Consider the following 27,079-nt stretch of genomic DNA (forward strand, 5'->3'; position numbering starts at 1 on the left):
CCCGGTTTCTTTTTCATAGAACACTTCTTTTTTACTACTCGTACAATTGAGCGGGGTTGATCGTTATGAAAATATTCTAAGTGAATGAACAAAATAATCATATCTATTATATCGTATCGTGTTTCGCGTGATAATGATGAAAATAAATCGTTTTAATTTGCATGGGAATTTATATGGGGCGGGGGAGAATTATATTCACGATTTGGAATTACTTTTGGATTGAATAATTTGTCGATATTATTTAAAAATGTATTAATGAGATAAGATTAGGATAATAAAGAGAGAGAGAGAGAGATAAATATATATTAATATTGTTAAGATAACTTGTATAATGATCTATTGAAAAATAACAATTTATTAGGAATACTTATCATTTTTTAATAAGTAAATGGTGAAAAGAATATTTTTTTTAAAATGAACGTTTAGACAGTGAGTAATTTCTGTGTTTAAAAAAAATATTGATATTATTCGTAGAAGAAATAATGTAGAGATTAAATAGAAAGAAGTATAGTAATTTAGCAAAGATAATTAAGAATTATTATTACGAGGATAAGTGAGAAAATATTATGATTATCGTTAAGTTCTATCGATCGTTCTAACGAGAAAGGTATAAAAACACATTTTAGTTTCTTTTTATATATACATTCTAAGTTATTAATTTAATCAATTATTGATTTTATCAACAAAATGTTTTAGTGTAAAGATTAGTAAAAAGAAAAATTAAAAAATATATATAATAAATTAAAATATATGAGAGGGTTAAAAAGATTTTATTCTAAGAAAGAATAACAATCATTTTTTAATCAAGTTAACTTTTTATTCGTCCTACTTTGTTTGCAAAAAAAAAAAATAACTTTTAATAAATAATAAGTTAATTATTTTTCAAACCCGTACGGTGAAAAATGAAAATAGAACTATCGATAGTTTTAAATCGAATAATAAACGATGTTTTAGAGATTTTTGTTCTTTTTGTTTTTTTTTTAATGAATCTCGAATAAGTGTAGAATATATTTCCACGTTACACGTTTAATATTGAATTAGTTTTATTACGTATATAAAAAGAAGAAATAATAGCAGAGGTTATTCTTTCGTTAGAAGGACGTAAGTTTTTCGCGTTATCGATCGTAGAAAAGTTCAGAAAAAAAATATGAAACGAGTGTCGTTTCAACTTATTCACTATGGGGTCAAATTGAAAACGTTTTGTCTTCGGTTGTCAAGATTTTCTTTTAAATAAAACATGAGAAATTTAACACAAAATCTAATAAATATTGAATTACAAATATATATTTAGTACGTGTATAGTACGTATTATTTTGTTCTTATCAAATGTTATATCAAATTTTCATTCATACATCCTTTGTAATTATTTCTAACTTTGAAACGTTTACAAACTTGTTTCGTGACCAATTGCAATCAATCAAAACTTGTAAAGCAAAATTATGTGGTTAAAACCGTACGAATACGTATGATATGTTTTGAATTTCATGAAGTAATTCGTTAAAAGATGATCGAAGGGGAAAAGAAAAAAAAAATAAAATAAAAAAATGAAAAAGAAAAGAAGAAAAATTTAATTACGTAATTTTCGGGCAAATTTATTTACCCCATCGGCTTTTTTAAAACTCGTGTCACTCGAGCATGTCACAATCCCTTTCGTAAGAATTTTCTTTTTAAGAGTTTTTAAGAGGAAGAGTAAAAAGCGAAGAAAAGTTTCGTCCGGAGTGCACAAGCCCACCTAATCCACTTGTTTTATTTTTCGATGACGTTAAATTAGAAACTCTCACGAAATAGCACGAGCTAATAGATAGATATTATGTTCTACGTTCTAATTTTTTCTTTCGTAATACTTTTGTTTTGTTTTTCTCTTTTTTTCTCTTATTCTTTTTTTTTTGTTTTGTTTTATAATACATTGATATTTATTTCGCAAAATTTTTCGTAATTTTTCATTGTATTACGCCATATACGCGTCGTTTAAATTTCGAGGAATAATTTTACGTTTCAATTTTTGAATCGTGACTTTTTTTTAATGAAACAATTTCATGATTTATCTCGCAGAAATATTTTATTTGGAAAAAATATGGCAACGCGTTAATTTTTTATCGAACAAACAATTAAAACAATTCTTTCGTTACGACATGTTTTTGGCGTGAATATAAATTAGTTCATATGACCCTAATATGGTTCGCTCATATGGGACCTTTGCATGGGTTTATAGGTCGAAAGAAAATTATTTTTTGATGAATTATTAAACATATCTTTCTGTCATCGATTTACATTTTTCTTTAGACACAAACGTTATTTCAATTTGTCATAAATACAATTTATATAATTAACCAAGCAAACACTATGATATACTTTAATACATAAAATACAAAATATATTTATCATAATTTATTCTAATCGATTAATTAATATCATTAACACATTAATCTTCACAAGAAGAAACCAAATATCTATTTGAATATAGAGAAAAAAAATAATAAAAAAATTATACTCGCATATTTCTTTTGATTAAACGTAAGATAAGACCTTGGTGTTGAAATATTCAAGAAAGTTAGTTAACAAGGTATTGTACCATTATTGTAGTAGTGTGTCTATCACAAAGGAGAGTAAAATAAGACAAAAAGAAAAGAAACGAAATTAAGACACCGAAAAAAAGGAAAAAAAAAAGGAAATAAAAAGAAATAGAAAAAGGGAAAAGGGCGAACGAATGGAGAATTCGATATGTCCCTCTATCAGCTTTTCATCTCCTTCGTTTTTCTTTTTCCTTATTCTTCTTCTTCCTTTTCTTCTTCTTCTTCTTTTTCATTTCACGGTTTCCGATAAACGTTCTTTTCCGTTTCCATTGTCTGCTGCGTTGCTTTAGTTCGATCTTCCTTTCCGGTCAAAGAGCCCATTATCACTCTCCCCTCCCTTCCCCCTCCTACCCCACCCACCCACCTCCTACTTTCATCGTCTATTTCGTCGCGAGAATTTGTTCGAGGGATGGCAATCGTTTAACTGACGTGTGAAGTGATCTGTTGGGTGTGGAAACGAGAATGTCAAGCGTTCGGCTATTCTCGATGAAAGAAAAATCGTTTATTATACGTACACGAGTTAAAGAAAAAAAAAAATAAGAAAGGGGCTTGGGATATTAGGGGTTCGAATTTAAAACTTTTTTCATGTTTGCAGCATACGTCTCTATTATGTATTATTATACAATACATGAATACATGTTTATGCATTTGTGGAAATATTTAGCAGTTTTACATCAGACTCATTTAAAAAATAAAATTATATTTTTGTATATGTAAAAGAGAGAGAGAGAAAAGGGATAAGTAGGAATTTAAAATTCCCTTTTAGTTTGTAGTATATATTTATTATGTACGATTGTACATAAATACATGTTTATGCATTTGTGGAAATCTTTAGCAGTTTTACACCGGACTCATTTAAAAAATAAAATTATATTTGTGTGTATGTAAAAGAGAGAGAGAGAGAGAAAGGGACAAGTAGGAATTTAAAATTCCCTTCATGTTTGTAGTATATATTTATTATGTACGATTGTACATAAATACATGTTTATTTCTTTGTAAAAATCATTAACAGTTTTACATCAGACTCATTTAAAAAATAAAATCATATTTGTGTGTACGTAAAAGAGAGAAGGGATAAAGGGAAAAGTAGGAAGGGTCGAAAATTTCAAATTCCTTTCTCGTTTGTTGTATATATCTATTATGTATTATCGTACGTAAATATCTATGTTCGTTTAAATTCATTTTAAAAAGAATAACACATACGTGTTTTTGTTTTGTTTTGTACGTGAGTGATGAAAAAAAAGTAAGAAGGGGGATTGAATTTAAAACACCCGGTTCCTATCTATAGCACATATTTATTATGTAGTATTATATACATAAGTATATATATATGAGAATTCATTGTTAGAAATCGTTGCCAGTATTGCAACAGGCCCTAGAGTTATTTTTCTTTTACTATGATAAAAAGTTAACTCTGGTTGGCACGTATCGTGTTTGTCTCGTTGAAGATTCTGAAAGGGGACACACTTTAGATCTTTCAAAAGGTTGACGCCTACATCGTTTAGGATAAAAAGAAAAACAAGATAAACGACGATTTTATACTTTTATTTCTTCCTCTTTTTCTTCTTTTTTCTTTTTTCTTCTTGTTCTTTCGATTAAAACAAACGAACAACGACAAAATAGCAATTACGTTATCGAGCAGATGAAATAGAAAAATCTAAAGTATAATATTTTTATTTATAATATATATATAATATTTTTTAACCACATGTTTATTGCTTTGAACCAATACTACTATACTACTATTATAGAACCATTATACTTTTATTTATTATTTATTATTTTCTTTTGAAGTTATACTTCTTTTGGCGCGTTGGGAAAAATGTAATGGGGAGTGATTTTGTTCCGAGCGTCTGGAAAAACGACACCATGAAGTTTGTCGGTATTTACGACGCGCGGCAAAGCGATTTCAAATATACGGCATGAAGTTGTCTTCTCTTCTTCTTCCCCTTTTTTTCTCAAGCGGGTCACCCATCCAAATACTAATCGTACTCAGCGCTGCTTTACTTAAATGATCGAAGCGAGAACTAATGCTGTAACCGCGCCATGACAGTTGACGCGTGAAGTAATTCGATATATCTCTCTTATATTTAATGTGGACTGATATCTATATTTTGATATTTTCTTTTTCTTTTTTTTATTCTTTCTTATATATATATAATAATAATTATTTTTTTCTTTTAAGTTATTTTTTTTCTTTGAAGTTTTTTTTTGAAGTTATTTTTGAGATTATTGAGGTTATGTTCGTTTTGGTACGGCAAAGAAGTATAACTTCTTACGTGCGTACATAAGTACACACACCAGTTTTTTTACATTTATCTACTTACTGTGCGTTACTACTAATATAATGATAAGTTTAATAATAATTACATAATTTTCATTTCCGTTTTGTTTTATCTATACATTACATTGTACTACATTGTAATTAATGGCCTTTAGGGAGCCTAGGTTCTAGGGTCAATAAAATATTATTAAATAAATAAAATTAATTATTTATTTTCTTCTTCTTCTTCTTTATTATTTTTCTTTCGTTATTTCGAAATTGTAATACACATGTACATTATATATGTATGACAAATGATAATATTTCAACTACGTTACGATTCGTTCGCGTGCTTTTTCTTCGATTTTACCTATCGTCATTTTTATTTCCCTATACGTGAAATTCAGTGAGGTATACTATGTATATGTGTACGTGTCTCTCTCTATATATATATGTGTGTGTGTGTGTGTATCAGACAGGGTTCGATTTTTACTTGATAGCAGGATTTTTATCTTTTTTTCTTTATTTTTTTTTCTTTATTTCTTTTTCGGGTTATATTATCAGTCATCGATGTACGTTATCGTTGATTCTAACACGCGTGATATATAAATCGTACGTTCAATAACGTTTCATATCTCGTCGAATTAAATTCACCGATTTTTCTTCTTTCCCCCCCTCCCCTCCTACCTTTTACTCTTTCTTCTTCTTTTTCTTTTTTTTTTTTTGTTTCACGTAGAAATAACATTATTTCACATACGCCCGAACGAATAATTTAATATTCAATATTTACATCGCTTATCAACAATGTATCACCCACGATAATACATTTCGTACATTTATTTATCTCAATTAATGATATAACACACACACACACACACCGAAATCCAATAAAATAATGTTAAAAACAAATATATCGGGGCGTGTGATAATAAATAAAAATAAAATGAAAAGAAGACAAAAAAAAATGGTGATGAGACTCTCGTAGAGCGTTTAAACGAAAATCTATGTTGTATTTGAATTGAAATTCATGAGGAATATAAGGAAGTGTTACTATTAATTAATTACGTAGGGTAAATTCGGTGTACAAATAACTTCATCTATACGTTCCACTGAGTATTGGTTTTGATTAAACGGAGTTTACGAAACAAGAGGAAAGAAATAGTAGAAGAAAAAGAAGAAGAAGAAGAAGAAGATGAAGTAGTAGTAGTAGTAGTAGTAGTAATAGTATCGAGATACGTCCTATGGCAAATGGTTCGAGGTTAAACATGAATAATCGAAGTTAATTATGTCTTACGATCGAAACGTTTCTAAAGCATCCTAAGTTGCGTTAATTAAAACTCGACGATGTGATCGATGACGCGTGTGTACAATTTACGTGCTAGGTTAGTTGGAGAATCCCACAAAAGAGAAACCTAGAAAGGCAGACACACGTGGAAATGGAGGAAAGGGTGGTTGGATGGGTGGATGGATGTTTAGAAAATGACGAGGACCGGGAAGAACAGGGGAAACGGATGGGGAACGGGGGTGGGGGTGGGGAAGGGGTAGAGTGGAGTTTAGAAAGGAACAATAGAAATCACACGCTCGACAAATTCTGTTGGAAGTTAGGCTCGCGCGTTTAATTCGACGAATTCGTTGGAAAATTTCTATACTATTATATTGTAATATATATATTTGTATTATGATATAACGTTACTCGATCGTATAAATTTTTCTTACACATTTTTATTTTTTTTTTTTTCCATATCTTTCCAACGATTTCCAGCGAAATACGAATGATTTTATTTTCGCGTAAAATTAATGAAAATCTCGTTAACGGTTGTTAGTATTAGTAGTAATAGTAATAATTTATAATATATTTATAATATTTTAAAGAAAATATCAAACAAGAGAAGAAGAAGAATAAGAAGAAGAAGAAGATTCTAACAGAGGGGAAAGACAATTTATCTTCGAAATGTTTTAGAAATTAATAACTATTGTTACCGAGTTTGCTTTTAAAAAGGTAGACGCGGTAGACGATGATTAAAAATTCAACCGTCGTGTGATTGGTGAATTGTGAATAGAATTTTATACACCCTTCGTTATAAGATATATTTATTTTTAAAACGAGTTAGGGAAGAGAATTGTCGGTATTGGCCAACCTAATTTTTCCAGCTTTTCTTTGCTCTTTCTTATTTAAAATAGCGGGAGAAAAAAAGTCAGAGAATTACGATATAGAAAAGAGAGAAAGAGATAGACAGATAGAGAAAGGGAGAGGGAGAGAGAGAGAGAGAGAGAGTGTGACAGGACTTTAGTTAGAAATTGGAGAATTTCACGAGGTATAAATTAATTGCATCTTGCGAGAGAACGAGCAGACAGGCAGGGCAACGCGACGGTGCATTAATTCGTCCTCGACAATTTGCTCGACAAAGCGTGCTTGCATTATTATCGCACGATTCGTACACTGGGTTCGTTCAATGACTAACTTTGTGGATCAGTGAAATTACAATATGTACATGTATATAGAAACATGTAACATATACGCTTGCGTATACCATTTTTATGCCAATTAATTCCCAAAATTTGTCAAATAATTCATTTATATTTTTATTTAAACTTGCGATTTTAAATATTATATATATTTGTATAAGTTTTGTTTGTTCAAACACGTACGATCAAACGGTTAATTTAATTATTTTTTTTTATTTTATTTTACAATTAAAATTCTAATCAAATTCAAGGTCGTAATTTTTTTGATTCGAACGCAACATTTGTTGAAGATTAAATCACGTGATCGGTTACGATAGATATAAATAGAAATATGCATAAATTATTAGTAGGCTTGGTATTATAGTTTTGTTTCAGGGTTACGCAGGTTGAAGTAATTTTTTTTGTATATATGTAATCATTTTTATTTCGAACAAACAAATAATATACGATCTCAATAATATCGTATAAATATAATAAAAATTTATCATTTTTATATTTAAAAAAAGAAACGTTACATCACAAAGTTGATTATAAAGCTCATAAATTAAACATTTCAAGCATTAAGAACAAAAATTAACCATAGCTACGTAAACGTTTACACCACCATCGTGTTACCCCATAGAAATTACGTAACACATAAAACACGTGGTAAAAAATGTGGAATGTACGAGGATGGATCTATTTAAAGGATGAATCGATTAATAGATCGATTTATTTATCGGCTATTTTGTTGTTGTTGTCATAATTTTATAATTAAGCGAAGTTTCTTGCAAATGTAGCCGTCAATCAGGCCTTTCCACGGTAGTTTTGGTTTCTCAGTAGTTATATAGAAACGAAATATCGGTTGAACGTGAACGTAGTTATGCATATTTACGAACGTAAACGAAAACGTGTCACGGCCAATCGAACGTATACGCACGAGGACATAGTATTCTGACTTATAAATTTACAAGTATCGTAGTACAAGTGCAAAATGATATCGAACGTGTCCCTTTAAAGATCATCTTTCTCTCTTTCTCTCATTCTCTCATTCTCTATTTCTCTTTCACACACTTTATATCAAAAACCCTTTTGTTACAATCGTTTTTTTTCGAGCTTTCGTTCCAACGGCCTTTTATGGATATCGTATGTTTTATGTTTCGTTGGTAGATTGGTACGAAAAAAAGAAAAAAAGAAGAAAAAAAGAGAAAGAAAAAAAAAAGGGGGAAATACTCGACAATTTTACGATACGTATGCGTTCGTTCTCTTTTTTATTTTTGTCATTTTTTTATCAAATAGATTCAATACCACGTTCGTTTATTTAAGGGATCGTGTCACTTTTTTTTTTGTTCTAAGATAGTATATTTTATTTTTTTTTTTTATTTTTTTAATGGAAATTATGTTTTATTGTATATAGTTTGATTTTAGAAATGAATTGTTAATGAAATATATTCATTTAGAATTATAATGAACAGAACTGATTAACGGAACATTAATGTTTTTTATTTTAAATATTAAATGGTTGTAAGGGTCCAGTAGGTCCCATGTTGGTGCAAAAAAAACGAAAGGGACAAAAGTGTTTATATTTTATATATATACAAAAATAAATTTGTTAATCCTTCAAAGGGTGTTGCTAGAGATACTTAGGGGTTGTTTTCAGGATGAATTGTAAATCAAATATATTCATTTAGAATTATAATGAATGAACTGATTAACAGAACACTAATGTTTTTTATTTTAAATTCTGCACAATTGTAAGGGTCCAGTAGATCCCATATCGGTGCAAAAAAACGAAAGGGACAAAAGTTTCTCACGTATTTTTATATTTTATATTTTATATATGTATACAAAATAAATTTGTTAATCCTTCAAAGGGTGTTGCTAAAATTACTCAGGGGTTGTATTCGGGATGAATTGTAAATCAAATATATTCATTTAGAATTATAATGAACAGAACTGATTAACAGAAGACCAATGTTTTTTATTTTAAATTCTGCAAAGTTTTAAGGGTCCAATAGGTCCCATATCGGTGCATTAATTACAGTAAGACCCAATATTTAATCGTTTTCAAAAGGATAATAGTTTCACACGTATTTTTATATTTTATATTTTATATATAATATATACAAAAATAAATTTGTTAATCCTTCAAAGGGTGTTGCTAAAAATACTCAGGGGTTGTTTTCGGGATGAATTGTAAATCAAATATATTCATTTAGAATTATAATGAACAGAACTGATTAACAGAACACTAATGTTTTTTATTTTAAATTCTGCACAGTTGTAAGGGTCCAATAGGTCCCATATCGGTGCATTAATTACAGTAAGACCTAATATTTAATAGTTTCCACATACACACACAAAAGAAACGAAAGGGACAAAAGTTTCACACGTATTTTTATATTTTATATATATACAAAAATAAATTTGTTAATCCTTCAAAGGGTGTTGCTAGAGATACTTAGGGGTTGTTTTCGGGTATATCGTTTATCGTTAATGAGACACTTGGTCTCGGCTTCTTAAGCATGACGTGATATATCCGAGTGTACCTACTCAACGACTGCGACGACTACGACTACCGGCTTTTCGAGTGCACTAAACTTTTGCCTAGGTAACCTTCCATACGCGCAGTCTATCTTTGAAAACTACTGTTAATTATTTGTAAGTAAGTAACTGAGTAACTAAGTATGTAAATAAGTAAGTACTTAAGATGAGAGTTCTTTACGAGAACACTAGATCAAATTTACGTGGGATATCACACCTAGTTTTCTGTTTTTTTTTTTTTTTAAACTTTCCTTTCCTTTTCGTGACGCGAAATAATTATTTCTCAACGTTAGATTAAAAAAAGATAAAAAAAAAAATAAGGCAGATTCATCAGGATTCGTTCGTTTTCGCTAATTTTAAATTGATTTAGGAATTAATTGGAGAAAAAAAAAATTATCGGAGATTGCAAAGATCAAATCGTTCGTACATTTATTTATTTATTAGATTGTTTCCTTAATTTTATCGTATTCAATAAGATATTCGTAATATAATTAATTGTAATTTTATTATTGAGAGAAATAAACGTTTAAACGTTAAATCATTTGACGAGAAAAGATTATTTAAGAAATAAGAACAATTTTTGATAAGAAATATATTATTTCGTTGATACAAAACTGTTTTATATTTCTCATTTGATTTATTTAACGTTTTAATTTCCAATTCGATTCAACGTAAATATATTTTCACGAATAAGAATTAATCATTGAATTTCTTCTCTTTTGTATTTCCCCCTACTCCTCTTTCCCCCCTTGTCCGTTACAATTTCAAAGCAAGTACATACTACGAGAAACCATAAAATTTCCATAACGATAACGAATAAATTATGTCTCGTTAAAATTAGAATTTCAAAGTTAGATAAATCGTTAAATTTCTTTGGCATGGATAAGTAGTAAAAATGATATGACATTAGAGAAAATAATGAAAAAGATTATATTTGTCTCTCATCGTATTCGTATTTGTTACAATTTGGCACCCAATCGTATCGAACTTTACTATCATCGAACAAGAACAATGAGAAAAGTTGAAATTTCCGAAAATAAATGTCTTTCCTTGATAAAAAGGACCAAAGTATTAGATATATATACACTATGTCTCTATATATGTGTGTGTGTGTTGGAAAAATAAAGAAAAAGAAAAAGAAAAAGAGAGAGAGAGAGAGAGGAAACGATAGAAAAGTACGATCGAAGAGCACGAAGCGTATCGACCAAGTCTTGCGTCGTTTTTCCCGCATCTTGCTGCGGTATCTCACCCCCCTGCTCCCTCCCCCTCATCCCCTTTACCCTTTTACCTCTTTACCTACACTCCATTTACTTTTTTTCTCTCTCACGAAACGAAAACTTCGACGAGATGATTTTTTTCCCTCTAAAGGAAAATAGAAAAAAGAAAAAGAAAAAAAAAAACGGGTTGTGTAATCTTTCGATCGTTAATACCGATGTAATTGAATTCGATTGTTATCCGAGATGATATTTTAGACTCTTACAAAAAAGAATGAAAAAAAAACAAACAACAAAATCAAAATAGGCTCGTAATCTTAACGAAATAAAACGAAAGGAACAAAAATTAAACACTCTTACGAATAGTTTTCACGAATTACGAGGAATTTTCTTGTCAAATTTTGTTATTCTCTCTTTTTTTGTCTCGAAATTTTCGTTTCTAATCTTAGTAAGTTTTTCTTTTTTTTTCTCTAATCTTTCTCGAGTATACGCACACACACGCACGCGAAGAAAGTGGGTGAAAGGGGGTGAAGTTGAAGGAAGAAAAAAAAAAAGAAAAAAAGATTTTATGCGCGTGCCCAGAATTTTTCTCCCGTTTGGCGCGTCAACCTCGCCACGATACGACGAGCTATGCAGCTTTTTTTCCTATCTCTCTTTATCTCTCTTTATCTCTCTTTATCTCTTGTTCTCTCTCTCTCTCTCTCTCTCTCTTTCGTATCGATTCTTTTCGCTGGCGACTGTCCACGATCAACGACGCGTTGGACTTTTATCTATTTTTCTATTTTTTTTTTCTTTCTCTCCCCAACTAACTCTCTCTCTCTCTCTCTAACTCTCTTTCTCTCTCTGTCCATCAATTTTTTTTTGTCATCGTTTTAAAATCCGTCGAGATAAACTACACGTAAATCGATTCGATCGTTAAAAGTAGTACCGGTTTTTCGAAACTTTTTAACAGACCATTTCCAATTGTATTTGTTCATGAAAAGAAGAGGAAGGGCTGGGACGAAGGGAATGGGGGAAAATATTTTAACTCTTGCTCTTTTTGTAAATTAAAATAATAACACGTGTATATACGTGAACGTTGTTTCATTTTTTATTCTTCGTTCAATTAAACGAATTCGTGTCTGTAATACGTTTAATCGTAATTATTAAATTTAATGATTATTGTTTTATTTTATTCTTCATTTCTAATTCAACTAATACGTTTTGGAGAGTTTTGATTAGATCGGTTTTATCTTTCTCTAAATCTTCTTAAATTTGTAATTAAATAAAACGAATAACGTGCGTCATACATTATGTTTTTCTTATTTTTTTACTTTAATATTTTTTAATTTATTTATAATTTAATTTTTATTTATAATAATATTAATTTTTATTTATAATAATTTTAATTTTTATTTATAATTTACTTCAAATATTTAACGTAAACGCATTGGATTCGCGCGCGTTGAATGCATTGTATGCAAGTGCGTTTGACTAAAAATAGTATCTCCAGGTGATAGAACACACATGGAGAATTGTTGAACGTGCTGTTAATAAAAAAAAAAAAGGAAAAAAAAAGTGAACGTATGGAAGGGAAAAAAAGTAAGGAACAAAGTTATAAAAATAATGGGAACAAAGTCGCGAGTAAAAGTCTCTGAAGAATAAGAAGAATAAGTTCGTTGGATGACTTAGAAAAAAAGAAAAAAAGAAAGAAAGAAAGAGATAGATAGATAGATAGATAGAAAGAGAAAAAAGAAAAAAGAAAAATAGATTAGGAAAGAAGGCTCGATGCTAAAAGTATATCGAGTTCTGTTTGCGTGAATAAATCAAAACCTTCGGGTAGGGTACTCGGTAAAAAAGACGAGAAGGTAAATAATTCGATAAGCTCTTTTTCTTCTCCTGCTTCTTCTTCTTTTTCTTCTTCTTTTTCCTCCTCTTCTTCTTCTTCTTCCTTTGTTCTTCTTTTTCTTCTTATTTTACCTGTTAAAAAAAAAAACTCTCTCCTCTCGTGCACATTAATTTACATTTTTAATCTCTCACCGTTTCCATTCCATTTTTCTTGATAAAATCTACGGGGATGGGCGAGTAATTTTTAAACAAAATGACAATTACTATAATCGAACTATGCGAGAATATAAAAAAACACAATAGCGTTCGTTTTTCCAACACGCAGGAATGTAATAAATAAAAAGTTACATTCAAATCAGAGATATATTCTATTCGTTAATATTTGATAATTGATTTTATGATGAAAATATTCAACGAATATAATTCTTCAATTTTCGGACGTCCAAATTAAGGTGTTTTTTTCATTTTGAAAAATATAAAAACGTGAATAATCTTTCATTAAGAAATTCAACGATTTTCTTTTAATATAAGATTAAGATAGTAACTTTATCGATGTAGTGTAAGAAACATTCATAAATGTAGTATCGAAAGATTTGCTTCCTACATCGAACGGAAGTATGCTGCTTCGAAGTAAAAGAGGTCAAGGTCGTTTATGGAACGCCAACGCATTCCATTCTTCTTTCGCCAGTGAGTAAACCGATCGAGCGAAGAGGAGAGACTAACAAATATTTATTGTCTCTCTCTCTCGCTCTCTCTCCCTCTCTCTCACTCTTTCTCTTTTGGTCTCTTTTATTTTTATGTTTCTTTTTCTTTTCCTTACGGTCGATTGAAAAAGGAATGGGAAGAACGCGAAGATATTCTTTAAGCACGAAATAACAAAAATATAATATATATATTATATATTATATAAATAAATATTATATATATTATGTATAATAATTATAATATAATATATATAATTATATATTTAAATTATATATAATTAAATTTATATATATATAATATATAAATTATATATTTAAATTATATATAAATTATATATATAATATATATTAATTAATATTAAATTATATATAATTATTATATAATATATATAAAATAATTATTTATAATAATTATATATATTATTAATTAATAATAATTATAATAATTATATTATTAATAATAATTATTAATTAATATATATATATATATATATATATATATAATATATATATATTTATTACATTTAAAAAAAAATATTATATTATATATTTATATATTAATATATATAATATTTATTAATTAATAATATATATATTAAATATTTATATATATGTATATGTATTGAAAAAAAAAAAGCATAAATCGATAGAAGAAGTTATGAGCCACGTTTGGGTATCCTGTTTCCTGGAGTACGCGGAGATTGAGGTATGGCCGCGGTAGCTGGCATCTATGGCTTTTCAGAGGAACGACACACCAGATATGCCGATCTACGTCAACACCATACGTGAGTTGTTTCTACGTGTAACGCCTAATTCATTTCAATCTTATCTCATCATTTTCTAATCGAAAATGAAAACAAAATCAAACATGAGTTATACAAATTTATGTGTCAAGCAAATAATCCGTGATCATCTACTTATTTTAATTTTACATCGTTCGTCCGATTATTCTATAAACATTGTTAATGATGTCTCAATGATATGGTATAATGTTTATTATTAGTTTATCAACGATAATATTAAGCCATCTAACCGTTTTAATTCGCGGTGTTAATGTCAGACTCGAATTAAGTAGTCAGAGTCAACGTATAAGCGTACAGGAAGTAGGTAAAGCCTACTGGATCAAAGAAACGTCCTAAAAATCATCGATTTTCGTCATACAAATCGTTATCAAATCATTAACAATATCATTACTAACAACATACTCTCTTTATAAAAAAATAAAAATAATAATAATAATAAATATATATATATATATACGCGTCTCTCGTAATAGTAAGAAAAAAAAATAAGAAGAAAAGAAAAAAATATAAAAAAAAAAAATATGTTACAGCTACGTTCGCGTGATTCGTTCACTATAAAGTATCTAAATGAATATTATATAACACATATATCGAAGTTATAAATAAAGTAACGGACATGCTTTATATAAGTTCGTAACGTGCGGAAAATACTCAAACCTTTGATATACTTATACGTATATAAACAATACATAGAGGCACGTGCCGGTTAAAACGCGCGCGTACTTCTACATAAACTCTGAAAGAAAGAGAGAGAAAGAGAGTGATTAGAAAGAGAAAAAGAGAGAGGAGTATGTAAACTCGTAGGGAAAACCGACAAAGAAGGTGGTGCGGGTGCTCCACGGCCACGGGTTAATTGATTTCCAATATCGGCTTGACCGGCCTTCGGACACACGGTAAAGCATGAGCACGTAGCCGGAGGTGTCCCCACGCAATAAACTATCGATGCGGTAATGGCACGGCGCATTGGACGTTAAATGGCAATAGAATCCATACGGCCAAGATACACAAACATATTTATATATATATATATGTATATACATTTGCGAGTTAATTGGATCTTGAGTAGAGTTACTCCGATTCTTCCGGAGAACATTAAGTACTCGATGATGCTATTTGTATTATTCGTAGGTACTAAGTTATTTCGAACGACACAACTTTTGGTATTTTTGAAAAGAATAATAATTTCTATAGAAATACTACTACTATTTATTTATTTTATATAATTAGTAAAAAATATAATTAGATTTTTTACTTGGGATTACGATTGTACGACGAAGAGATGACATATTTATATATATTTACGAGTTAATTGGATCTTGAGTAGAGTTACTCCGATTCTTCCGGAGAACATTAAGTACTCGATGATGCTATTTGTACTATTCGTAGGTACTAAGTTATTTCGAACGACTCTACTTTTGGTATTTTTAAAAAGAATAATCATTTCTATAGAAATATACAATTAGAAAATACAATTAGATTTTTTACTTGGGATTACGATTATACGAGATGACATAATTATTTTTTATTACGAGATGAATAATAATTTCTATAGAAATACTCTACTACTATTAATTTATTTATTTTCTATAATTAATAAAAAATACAATTAGATTTTATACATGGGATTACGATTGTACGACAAAGAGAGATTATATTCGTTTGTATATTTTATTCCATTGAGATGTCGGATATAAGGAACACGAGAGTGGTACAGTTAATGGTGGTTACCACTAAGGTTTAGTTAAAATAGGTTAGGTATTTTCCTAACGTCTTGTTCCAATTTCGTTGGAACGCTTAGTACGAGTGTATTTAGTTTCTCGAAAAACGTCTCAGTGACGTCAGGATCTTCGTTCGAGGAGGATATCTGCAAAACGATAAAATGGCAAACCTTAGTAGAAATAGGATGCTTCTTTCTATATAACACAATAGGTCTTGGCACGTATTCCAAGAAAACTTTCAAAATTGCCTTTACCCATTGTGTGTGTGTGAGTGTGTATCAATGTGTGTGTGTTTGTAACACGTGCACATATTTGAAACATACATTTATACGGGGATAGAAATAATTTTTGAAGAAGAGAGATAGGCCTTCAGGGGTTCGCGAGAAACGAACGATTAAAATAGCAACGAACGAACGAACGAACGAACGAGCACGAGGCATCAAACTGTCAACGACACGTGCACCCGATTAAGCCCGTTTGTCATTTGTCATGGCAAACGCATTAGATTTCTATAGCTCTTATATCATATCGTCAGAGTTATTCTGACAAAACGTTTGTGATATTTGCTTTCATTTAACGGTGGGTACGTTTACTAGAGGGAACAAAAAACAAAAGTTAAACAAATTGTACGTGTTACTTTTTTTTATTAAGTTTCTTTTTTTTCTTTTTTACGTTGAATGTTTATCAAGGTTACACGATTTGTCGTAGTAATCGATTAAGAAAATATTTCAAATAATTTTAGATATTAAATAATCGAATTTATTTGATTAGATTTTTTTTTGTAGAGGAAATTTATACGAATGAAATATATTATACTATTTGTTATTATTTATTGTTTATCCGGGTGCATTTCGTAGGATACTTTTTGTAGGAATGCATAAGAATTAATGTTCTTAAATATAAATGTATCGTTTTGGAAATGTGTATATGCGAGAAATAATTTTAATTTGCTTTTTTATTCGAATTCATTCTATTTATTGAGGTGAGGTAACACTTAGGCTACGTAAGGTATAGAGAGGGTTGTAGATTTCTGATGCAGTCGACAGAGCGGCATCTCTGAAAAAGCAGAAGCAACGTAGCAATGTACCACGGATGCTTCGTTACCGACCGTTCGAGTAACTGTGCGAGGAAGAAAACTAGGAAGAGGAGGCAGTAGTATCAACTACTGTGGAAACAGGAATTCACCATTCAATGGTTGTTGCACAGTGTTATCGTTGGATATGCTGTAGTTTTCTTCTACAATTTTATTTCTATTTAAATTTGTACGTATATCTCGTCACGGTTTAGGTTTTAGGAAATACATTTTCTTGGTTATTTGATTTTAGCGATGATCGAAACGTGGGGAAAATCATGAAACTTAAATTAAATATAATTTTAAGGATAACAAAAGACAAATCTTTTTTATTTATTTTTTTCTTTTTATTGTTGTTTCTTTTCTTGGCAATAAAATTTCACCGAGAGCTTCGATTTTGTCTTCTCGCTAGATCGTCTCGTTGACTGTCCTACTTGTGACCACCACATAGAGACGAAACTACCCCGTTGCGCAACGTTCTGCCGCATAATTTGAAGATATCGAGGAGAAGCGAAGTAAGTGCGAAACCCTTACTGCCGGACAAATTGCCAATTAACACTTTGGAGAGATTCGAAAGTACCAATTAACTCTTACCACCTTGTCATTAACGGTTCGAAAAGGAAGCCCTAGAGAAAGTCAGCCTTACTACTTTTACTCTTTCAAAGTTCACCTTTGTCGATGGCTCTCACCTGATAACGTAACTATCTGGTAGAGGGGGCTCGAGTACTGTTTGCTGGTTTACCTTTGACCATATATAACAACTACCTAAATCTATCCCTTATTTTTCTTTGCGTTTCACTGGTCTTTTACTCGAACTACTTTATTATATTGAATTCTTTATATTATTATCGTATCATTTACTTTATAATTATATGTATTTAATATTATCAGTATTCGATTATATTTCATATTTTTTAAACGTATATACGTATTTTTAATTCAAACCGAATAATATTTGTCTTGAAATCGAATTATTATTATTATTATTATTATTATTATATTAAATGCGTTTATAAGAGAACATATATAATCTTCGTTATAATTATTATTGTCTATAAGAATAATTATAGTTTGAAAAATAAATGACGTACATTAAAAGTATTACGATATAAATTATTAATGAAATAGGTCTGACCATGGCCCACCATATCTACTTAAACACCCGGCACGGGCTCCTGTCATTGACCGTAACTACTTAACTCGGTCGCGTGTATCAAAAGAACTGCAGTCTGACTACCGTTGCTGACCCGTACCTACTTGACTTTTTTCAATTCATCATTTTCCGACACAATTTCGTATGAATTTGTTTTCGACGAATTTAAATGCGATATTTTTTTTTTTTTCCAAATTATATCGTTTAAACAGACATGGAAGAAGATACGTTGAATTATTTGATTAATCTGTATTATTACGTTAATACGATAATCGAATAATTGGAAAAAATTGTTCGACCAATCGTAGGTAGAAACACGTGCAAAGTATTGGGTCGATGCATCGTAGCTGGTGAATACCAAACCTACATGCATTACACATTGCACATTCTTTCAGCACGTGCGCTTGCGTTCTACGGTCTGGCGCAATCTCTGTACAGTAAAGTAAAATAACACAGCAAGTGGTTGAAAATATTTCTTACATTTTTCAAACGCTTTTATCAATCAAAACGTAACATTCGTAATACGATAAGCAAAATAATTCCTCGATTATTTACGCGTTTTGCATGTTACGTATAAAATAAATAAATAAATAAATAAATAATGTATTATTATATATTTAAACAATTATAATAAAAATTCGATTATTAGATTAACCGATCGATATTTTCATTTAATTAACTTTACTCTCTAGCATTAACAACATCGTATTAACGGTGATTAGAGATAAATAATTTTTTTACGGAATAAACGAAATCAATCAAATCATAAACACATTTCAATTGTATTATAATTTTTATTCAATTTCTTTCCTTTCTATTTATTTCCTTGTATTTATTTCGATTGTATTTATTCGAAATTGATCGAATCCTTAACAGAAAAAAAGGACACATTCCAATTTTATCATCACTTTTATTCAATTTCTATCCTTTCCATTAAAATATATATTCTAACCCCGAATTATAAACATACTTTATGATTATCGATAATATTAATAAATGAATAAACGAAACGTTAATCTACCACGTTATACACGAAATTAAAAATATTTTTAAAATACCTACGATATCTTATAGGAAAGAAAGAAATAAAACCTAAACGAGCCAAAAGATGAGAGGGGGTAAAGAAAAGCAAAAAAAAAGAAAAGAAAACAAAACAAAAGAACGAAGCAGAATTGTTTGTGTAACATCATAGTTGAACATGGAATTGGCATAAGACCGCAGGCAGGCAGGCAGCGCTCGAACGAACGTTCGTGCAATTCATACTACATTTTCCACCTTTTCAGCCGATTCTCCCCCTCCCCTCCCCCTCCACCCCTTGCCTCTTCTCCACCCTCTTTTCCTCCTCTTTCTCCTCTTCCTCCTGTTCTCTCTCCATCCTGAGCGAGTTACTCGAAATATATTCATCGATCCAACGGACTCGAGTCACAATATTCGCGACACATTTTCCACGTTCGTGCGTGCGTGTCTGTTTCTCTCTCTCTCTCTCTCTCTTTCTCTCTATCTTTCTCTGTCTCTCTTTCGTGTTCTTTCTCTGAACGGAACTTTTCCAACGCTTAACGATGAATACGCGGCATGTATGAATGCGTACGTTGTTAACCCTCGAGTGTGTCGCCATGCAGTCGCCTACCATTGTAAAAATAAGAACAAAAGACTCCTCTGGCATGCATCGTTTTCCAATAAACTTGTTCGTTGTATTTCTCATCGAACAAACTCTACCAACTCTATCGATCTTTTACTAAGCTTTTTTCTATTTTATATTCGATATTACACGAGACTCCCCTCTCTCTCACTCTCTCTCTCTTTGTAATCCATTTCGCGAATCGTTAAAACGCGATCTGATAAATTCTTTTAATTTGCGAATATTATCGAATCAAATTGGTAGCCCTTTTTCGATAAAGCTCTAATGTAACGTCGTTTTACATATAAAAAAAAAAAAAATTTAATATTTCACATTACGTCTGTGCGAATAAAATTTGTAATTTATCTTTGTGTGTGTATATTATATAAAATATTATATTAAATAATATATTTTTGAACGAATAAAAAAGAAAAATAAATTATATCTACATTCAATTACGATAGATAATTTTATTTTCATTTCAAATATTAATTATACTAACACCATTCACACACCTAGAAAATATTATACTTGTCCCTTTGAAAAAAAGAAAGAACAAAAAAAATATATAAAATAAAATGATTAGGTACGTAGAATCGTCGTTACGAATAAAAATATTTTTCTACGAGTCTCGTTGAACAAAGTTGATAACAAACCCGCCCCTTTCTTCGTGAAAATCCTTCTTCTTGGAATTTTTCTTCTTTTTCCATGCATTTTTTTTACTCTGTTTCCTCGTTTCGAAAAGTGCGAGCGAATTATCCAGCACACAGTGATAATTTACGTTGGTTTGACACCAACACACATCTCGATCCTACAATTGAGAATTTCCACTCGTGGTTTAAACAAAGGGAAGATGAAATATTTCGTCCCAATTTCCCTATTTCCTTTTCCCTATCTCGTTTGAGAGGAAAAGGAGAATAGTGTAAGAGAGTATATAGGAAGATAGGAAGGAATAAGGGGTAAAGGGAACAATGGGGGGAGGGGGGAATAGGGTTTTTGATGAAGAACACAAGCATGCTTATGAGTTTTGTGGAATAGGTTCGACGATTATTAAACGATCGATCGATCGAATCTTTTTCCTCGACGAGTCATGGATGGAAATCCCATTGAAAGTATATTTGTTGAAACAGAGAGAAATAGATAGATAGATAGATAGAACTTTAGATTGGGGGAATGAAAAAAGTAGGAGAAGTGGATACGTATTCGTAAAATTAGAAACAGGTAGAAAGCTTTTTGTCGAGTCTACCCATTTTCATTGGCTCGGTTTATTTATTCTTCCTCTTTTATTTTTTACTTTCTTTTTTAACTTTTCTATTGTACAAATTTATTATTTATAATATATTTTAATATATTATAAATAATTAATAATATTTAAATTATAATAATTTTATTATATAAAAATTATAATAATTTTATATTATTTTTAATATATATTATATTATTTTTATATATATTTTAATATATATTATATTATTTTTAATATATATTTTTATTTTAATATATATTATATTATTTTAATATATTTTTATATTTTAATATATATTATATTTAAATTATATTAATTTTAATATATTATAAAATATATATTATATAATATATTTATATATATATATATATTTATAATTTATAAATTTATAAATATTATTATTATGTGTATTAGATTCGTTTATCTCGTTAATTGTATCTTATTGCAGAGATATTCATTTAGGTATTCTTATTCAGAACAAAATGAGACGAAATGTTTCTTTATATAGTTTTGTTTCTTTTCAATATCTTACTTTCATATTTTTTTCTTACACACGTCGTGGTTTACTCGAGTCCGTTTCGTTTGTCGTCGTGTCACATCGTTGTCTTCTTCTTCTTCTTCTTCTTCTTCTTCTTCATCGTCGTCATAGTCGTCATAGTCGTCATAGTCGTCGTCTTCCGCGTCTGCAAGTTTTAATTGCTATCTTTAAGAAGGAAGAAACTGGAACGAACGGATCCGAGGGGTGGTCTGAGTTTTCGAGAGAAGTAAACACAGAGAAAGATGAGTTGCTCTTCCTACAAAGAAAAAGAAAAAGAGAAAGAGAGAGAAAGATAGATAGACAGATGACTACTGAGTCAAGTAGTCACGTAGGGTAGGCAAAGTTTTTCTATTTCTTTCTCTTTTAATTTCTTTTTTTTTTCTCTTCTTTCTTCTCTATTTTGTTTCTTTTTCCTTATTTTTGTTGTTGTTGTTGTTGTTTCACTTTCTCTCTCTCTCTCTCTTTCTTCCCCTTTTTTTCCTTTTGAAATAATTTCAGTTATTTTTGTCACCCTTCACTAACAATACCCCTTCGAAAATGATCTCAAGTTTAAGGCTAACGAACTCGAATAATTCCATTGCGATTATTTTCTTGTTTGTTTCTTTTTTTCTTTTTTCCTCTTATCAAAATCCAATCGAAGGAAGATTCTTCCACGGGAGAAAAACCCTTTCTCATCCTTTCTCCCTTTTACCCTAGTTACCCCACCCCAGCCCTCTTTCCTCCGCCATCCATGATTTCTTTTTAATCCAATCTCTGCTCTTTCGAAAATGAAATTCGATCCCGGATGACTATTTCGTGACGGGTTGACACGAATTTTTGGATTTCTGAATATTTGATTGGTTCTTCCTTTATGGATCCAAGGGTTTCTTCTTTCTTTTATCTCTTTCATCAATCTAGTGTTATTTTTCTTAGAAAACTGTATGTATGTGTGTGTGTGTGTGTACTTCTGTACGTTTAGGTTTGTGTATGTGTGTTTCTGTGTGTGAGTTACACAAAGTAGCAAGGGTTATGAAGAACTCTGTGTATGTGTGTTTCTGTGTGTGAGTTACACAAAGAAGCAAGGGTTATGAAGAACTCTGTGTATGTATGTGTATACTTGTGTACGTTTAGGTTTGTGTAAATGTGTTTCTGTGTGTGTGTTACACAAAGTCGCAGGGTTATTTGGTGCAGTAAAGTCGATAAGAGTAGCGAGAAGGAAGACGACTGGCGCCATCCAATGGCAATACCAAGAAAATATCGAACTAGATGCTAGCGCCAACAACATAAGCTTGAAAAGCTTCAAAAGCTCTCTCTACCGAAACTAACAAATTTCGTAGGGAAAATAAACTTCCCTTCCCTTTCTTTTTTTTTTTTTTCATTTTTCGTTATCACTTTTCTACGACTTCCTTTTCCTCGATTTTCGTTCCTCAACGTCACATTACGACTGAAATTTTCTCAAAGATTGCAATTTTAGTTGTTTATTTTTGCTCCTAATTCTTTTCATTCTTTCTTTGTTTTTTACTTCCTTCCCACCCCTCATCCGTGTATCCTTTCTTTTCATTTTTTTTTGCTTCGTTTTTATTTTCCTATCGGCCCAACAAATTTCAACGTTAAACTTTTTCCTAAAAACCCTCTTCAACCTCCCATAACAAATCTTCGAACACAACGTTTATGATAGATCGGATTTTTTCATTTTAAATTCACATAGAAAATTATAAATCCCCCTCTCGTATGGAACGTATGGAATACTTTATTTATTTTTTCAACTGGAATATCGTCCCAGTTCAAATTTTTTCATGGATAGCCTTTCAAACGATTATCGTGCTTTTTTCGTTGTAATTATTATTATTGTTGTTGTTGTTGTTGTTGTTGTTATTAATAATTATTGTCGATCGGATAAAAAAAAACAAATAAAAACGAGAATTTCTTCTAACAGAACAAATTTGTTCGATTTCGATATAGCATGCTCACGAATGGATATCCAATTGATTAAAAATCCCATTTTATTCATTTTAAACGCGTAGAAAATTCTTCCCTCCCTTTTTTTTTTTTTTTCTTTCCAATGTTTTTTTTTTTTATATTATTTTTCCCACGATTCAGAGGTATTACAGTTCGATGGATAATAAAAAGGTTCGGTCAATTTTTCAATGTGTTTGCATTTTTTCCTTTCTTTCTTCCTTTCTTTCTTTCTTTTCCCTTTTTTTTTTTTATCGAGAACGAAAGAGGTCAGAAAGTGTGTAATATCATTCAAAGAGATCCCTCTTCCCCCCTCCCCCCACCTCTCACTCACTCTCTCGTCTTTCATTAAATTTTTCTTGCCGCTTTTTTTTTTCTTCTTTATTTTTTTTTTTGTTACCACAAAGGATTCTTAAACGTTTTTTCCCTATCGTTAGGGGGATTGGTTGGATCGATAAGCCGGTAGGTAAACTTAAAAATTAATTCCTCCGTTAATGGTTTGAAGAGCGGATCGGTTCAACAGGTGCCGAGTTTGAGTTGAGTAAAGTCAGGAAGAGAAGGTAGGCAAGCAACCAAGCAAGCAAGCAAGTAACCAACCAGGTCTGCTTAACGATACGATAAATCAGAAATGAATCAGCTGTGTTAACGACCTCGGTTTTGATATTACGTGTGTTGGTATCCAATACACGCACGTATATACATAGATACACGTATGTTTAACGTATGATATATTCGTTGGTCCTAGTAAACGATTCGTTTAGTTAGTTATTCTTAGACAATGAACGAGAAAAAATGGTTCGTTGTGTTTCAACAACGGTCTCGTTATATTTAGATTTGTTACGAGTTAGATTGATGATATAATTTTCTATTTTATATATACAATAGTTTTAGAAAAATATTATTCAAAATATAATTGAGCCGTTTATTTTGAAAGTGGCCTAACTCCATATAACCTTAAATTGGGATATTTAAAGGTTTGCGTTTCAATGCAATTCAAAATATACGTAAAGAATAACAATGAGTTATGTTGCTTAAGTGTATCCAAAGGTGTTCAATTTACAGTTCCTATTAAAATAATGGCAATTATTAAGTGAATAATATACGTTTTCTTACAAAGAATGGAGTTAGGCCACTTTCAAAATAAACGGCTCATTTATAATATTATAAGGTAATGAAACAATGTGATACAATTTCACCGATTAATTTGCGATTAATGATCAGCAGTTTCTTCTTTTAATAATATTTCTCTCTCTCTCTCTCTGTGTCTTTCTTTCTTTCTTTTTTTTTCCTCAACTTACAACGAGTTAATTAGGACTAGAAAATAAGGTAAAAAGATGACAGAAAAAAGAAAGCTTAGGTCAGTGGGTTAAGAACCGAAATACTTTAATGGATAACGAAATCTTCTTCTTCGAATGTTTTCGCATAATCGAGCTATTACATGAATAAACGTAAAACATTTCTATAAGAGAATAATTTTGTTTATATATATTAATTAATCAAATAAATTTATTCGTTTAGGTATAAGTGTTATTTGGAATGAACGTAAATTCATTCGGAACGATGACAAATATAATAAACGATTGGTTGGTCGTGTGAAAAAAGAAACAAAAAATAAAATAAGTAGATGAAAAGTGTACGTGTTAACAAAAAAAAAAAGAATTCAATTAACAATTGTTCTCATTGTCAAGAACGTTGTCCGTTGTTGTTGGTCGACAGTATCAACAAGAGAATCGTGAGAAAATTCAATGGAAACGAGATCTCGTTTGGTCATTCGATCGGATACGTTATCATCTTCATTCGGTTTTACGCCGTTGGCTGGCAGGCAGGCAGGCAGGCAGGCAGACACCGGAAGGAAGGAAAAACAGGGACGTTCTCGTTATAGAAACCGATTCGTTCGTTTTCTCTATTTGCTATGTGTATTACCTACCTATCTATACACATACATACATATATATATATATAATATAATATATATATCTAGATAGATGGAAGATTTATATTATTATATCGAAAAATCATATACCGTAGGGACTCGTTCGAATTTCCGATGTTACGTTGACGAAGTTTAATACAATTTCTTCTTATATTTCTCATCAATGAGATATATCTATTCTCGTTATCCATATTTATACTATTTCATTAACGATTCCAATTTATATCACAAATCTATATTAATCATTATTTTCATTTTTTATATTCATAGTTATATTATATAAAACGAAAATATTCTTTTTTTTCTGATACCAATGACACTTTATTCCTTATTCGAATGAATCGTATAAATTATTACGAACAAATAAAATCATTAATGTGTTCATATATATATATATAATTATCTTGCTAGAGATTCATGTATATGGGTCGTATATGTAAAGGGCCCGGTATGAACGACCTACCGACCCACATGAGAATCGTATCATGCGAAGATACGTATGTACGATTAATATTTCAATGTAGAATATATTCTCAAATAATCTTCTTTTAAAATAATCAACGAAATAATGATCGGTACAAACAAACAAAATATCCTATTTATTCGTGACTTTAATGAAATTCAAAGTTAATCGAGATAATGTCCCATTTTAAATTTATTAACAACAAATTTATTCGAATACGATTAATACACACACATATACATATAAATAATATGATATATGTGTCTACTAAATTTCCTTCTAAACAATCCTATAAAAATAAAGATATACTTAAATGAAAGGATCGATTGGCAATCGATTGAATTAGAAAAGATCGAGATAAAAAAAGAAGAAACGAGAGAGAGAGAGAGAGAGATAGGAAGAGAAAGGTCGATTACGAGTTTGAATTCGATATCAGGTAGGGACTCAGCTACCGACTAACAACGATTCGTTGTATCAGGGACGTTCAGAGCGTTTCATTGAAGCTTACTATTACGTTCATAGGAAGAGTCTACTAGTATTTAACCAGTGAGCGAGTGAGCAAGTCAAAGAGTGAGAGAAAGAGTGGGGGAAATGAGAGAGTATGCTAGTGTATAAGAGAGAGAGAGAGAGAGAGAGAGACTTTCATCGAGGTCAGGGAAGGCAGGAAAAGCTGACCTACATAACTAAGCCCACGACCCAATTCGCCCCATCTTTACCGAAGCCGATGAATGGATCCGACATGACGCACACACCATACCATGCTCTTTTCCATCTCTCCTGCCACAATCCATAACCTTATTTCCTTTACGTAACGGCGGGGAGTCACGTAACATTCTCTCTCTCTCTCTCTCTCTCTCTCTCTTTACTCTTACTGTCTCTCTCACTCACTCATTCTCTGTCTTGTTCTGTCTTTCTTTCTTATCCCTTCTTTACTACCTTTACTCTTTCTTTCTTTTTTTCTGTCTGCCTGTCTGTCTGTCTGTCTGTGTGTTTTTAGTTTTCTTTCTTTTTATTTATATATATATATTTT

General features: G+C 30.5%; 1 protein-coding gene across 19 annotated transcripts in view; it reads left to right on the forward strand.

The window, feature by feature from the left end:
• Window positions 1–27,079, forward strand: part of LOC122514084 (potassium voltage-gated channel protein Shaker) — a 172,705-nt gene that overhangs the window by 105,739 nt on the left and 39,887 nt on the right. Inside the window, exon 2 of one of the 19 annotated variants that reach the window (XM_043630735.1) lies at window positions 14,208–14,355. The exons of the other annotated variants lie outside the window; for them this stretch is intronic. Coding sequence (XP_043486670.1) covers window positions 14,279–14,355 — 77 coding nt within the window. The 5' untranslated portion in view covers window positions 14,208–14,278. The remainder of the gene's footprint in view (window positions 1–14,207; window positions 14,356–27,079) is intronic. 19 annotated transcript variants of the gene reach the window in all.

This window comes from Polistes fuscatus, unplaced genomic scaffold, assembly GCF_010416935.1.
Source record: "Polistes fuscatus isolate 324 unplaced genomic scaffold, CU_Pfus_HIC Scaffold14, whole genome shotgun sequence".
Lineage (NCBI taxonomy): Eukaryota > Metazoa > Arthropoda > Insecta > Hymenoptera > Vespidae > Polistes > Polistes fuscatus.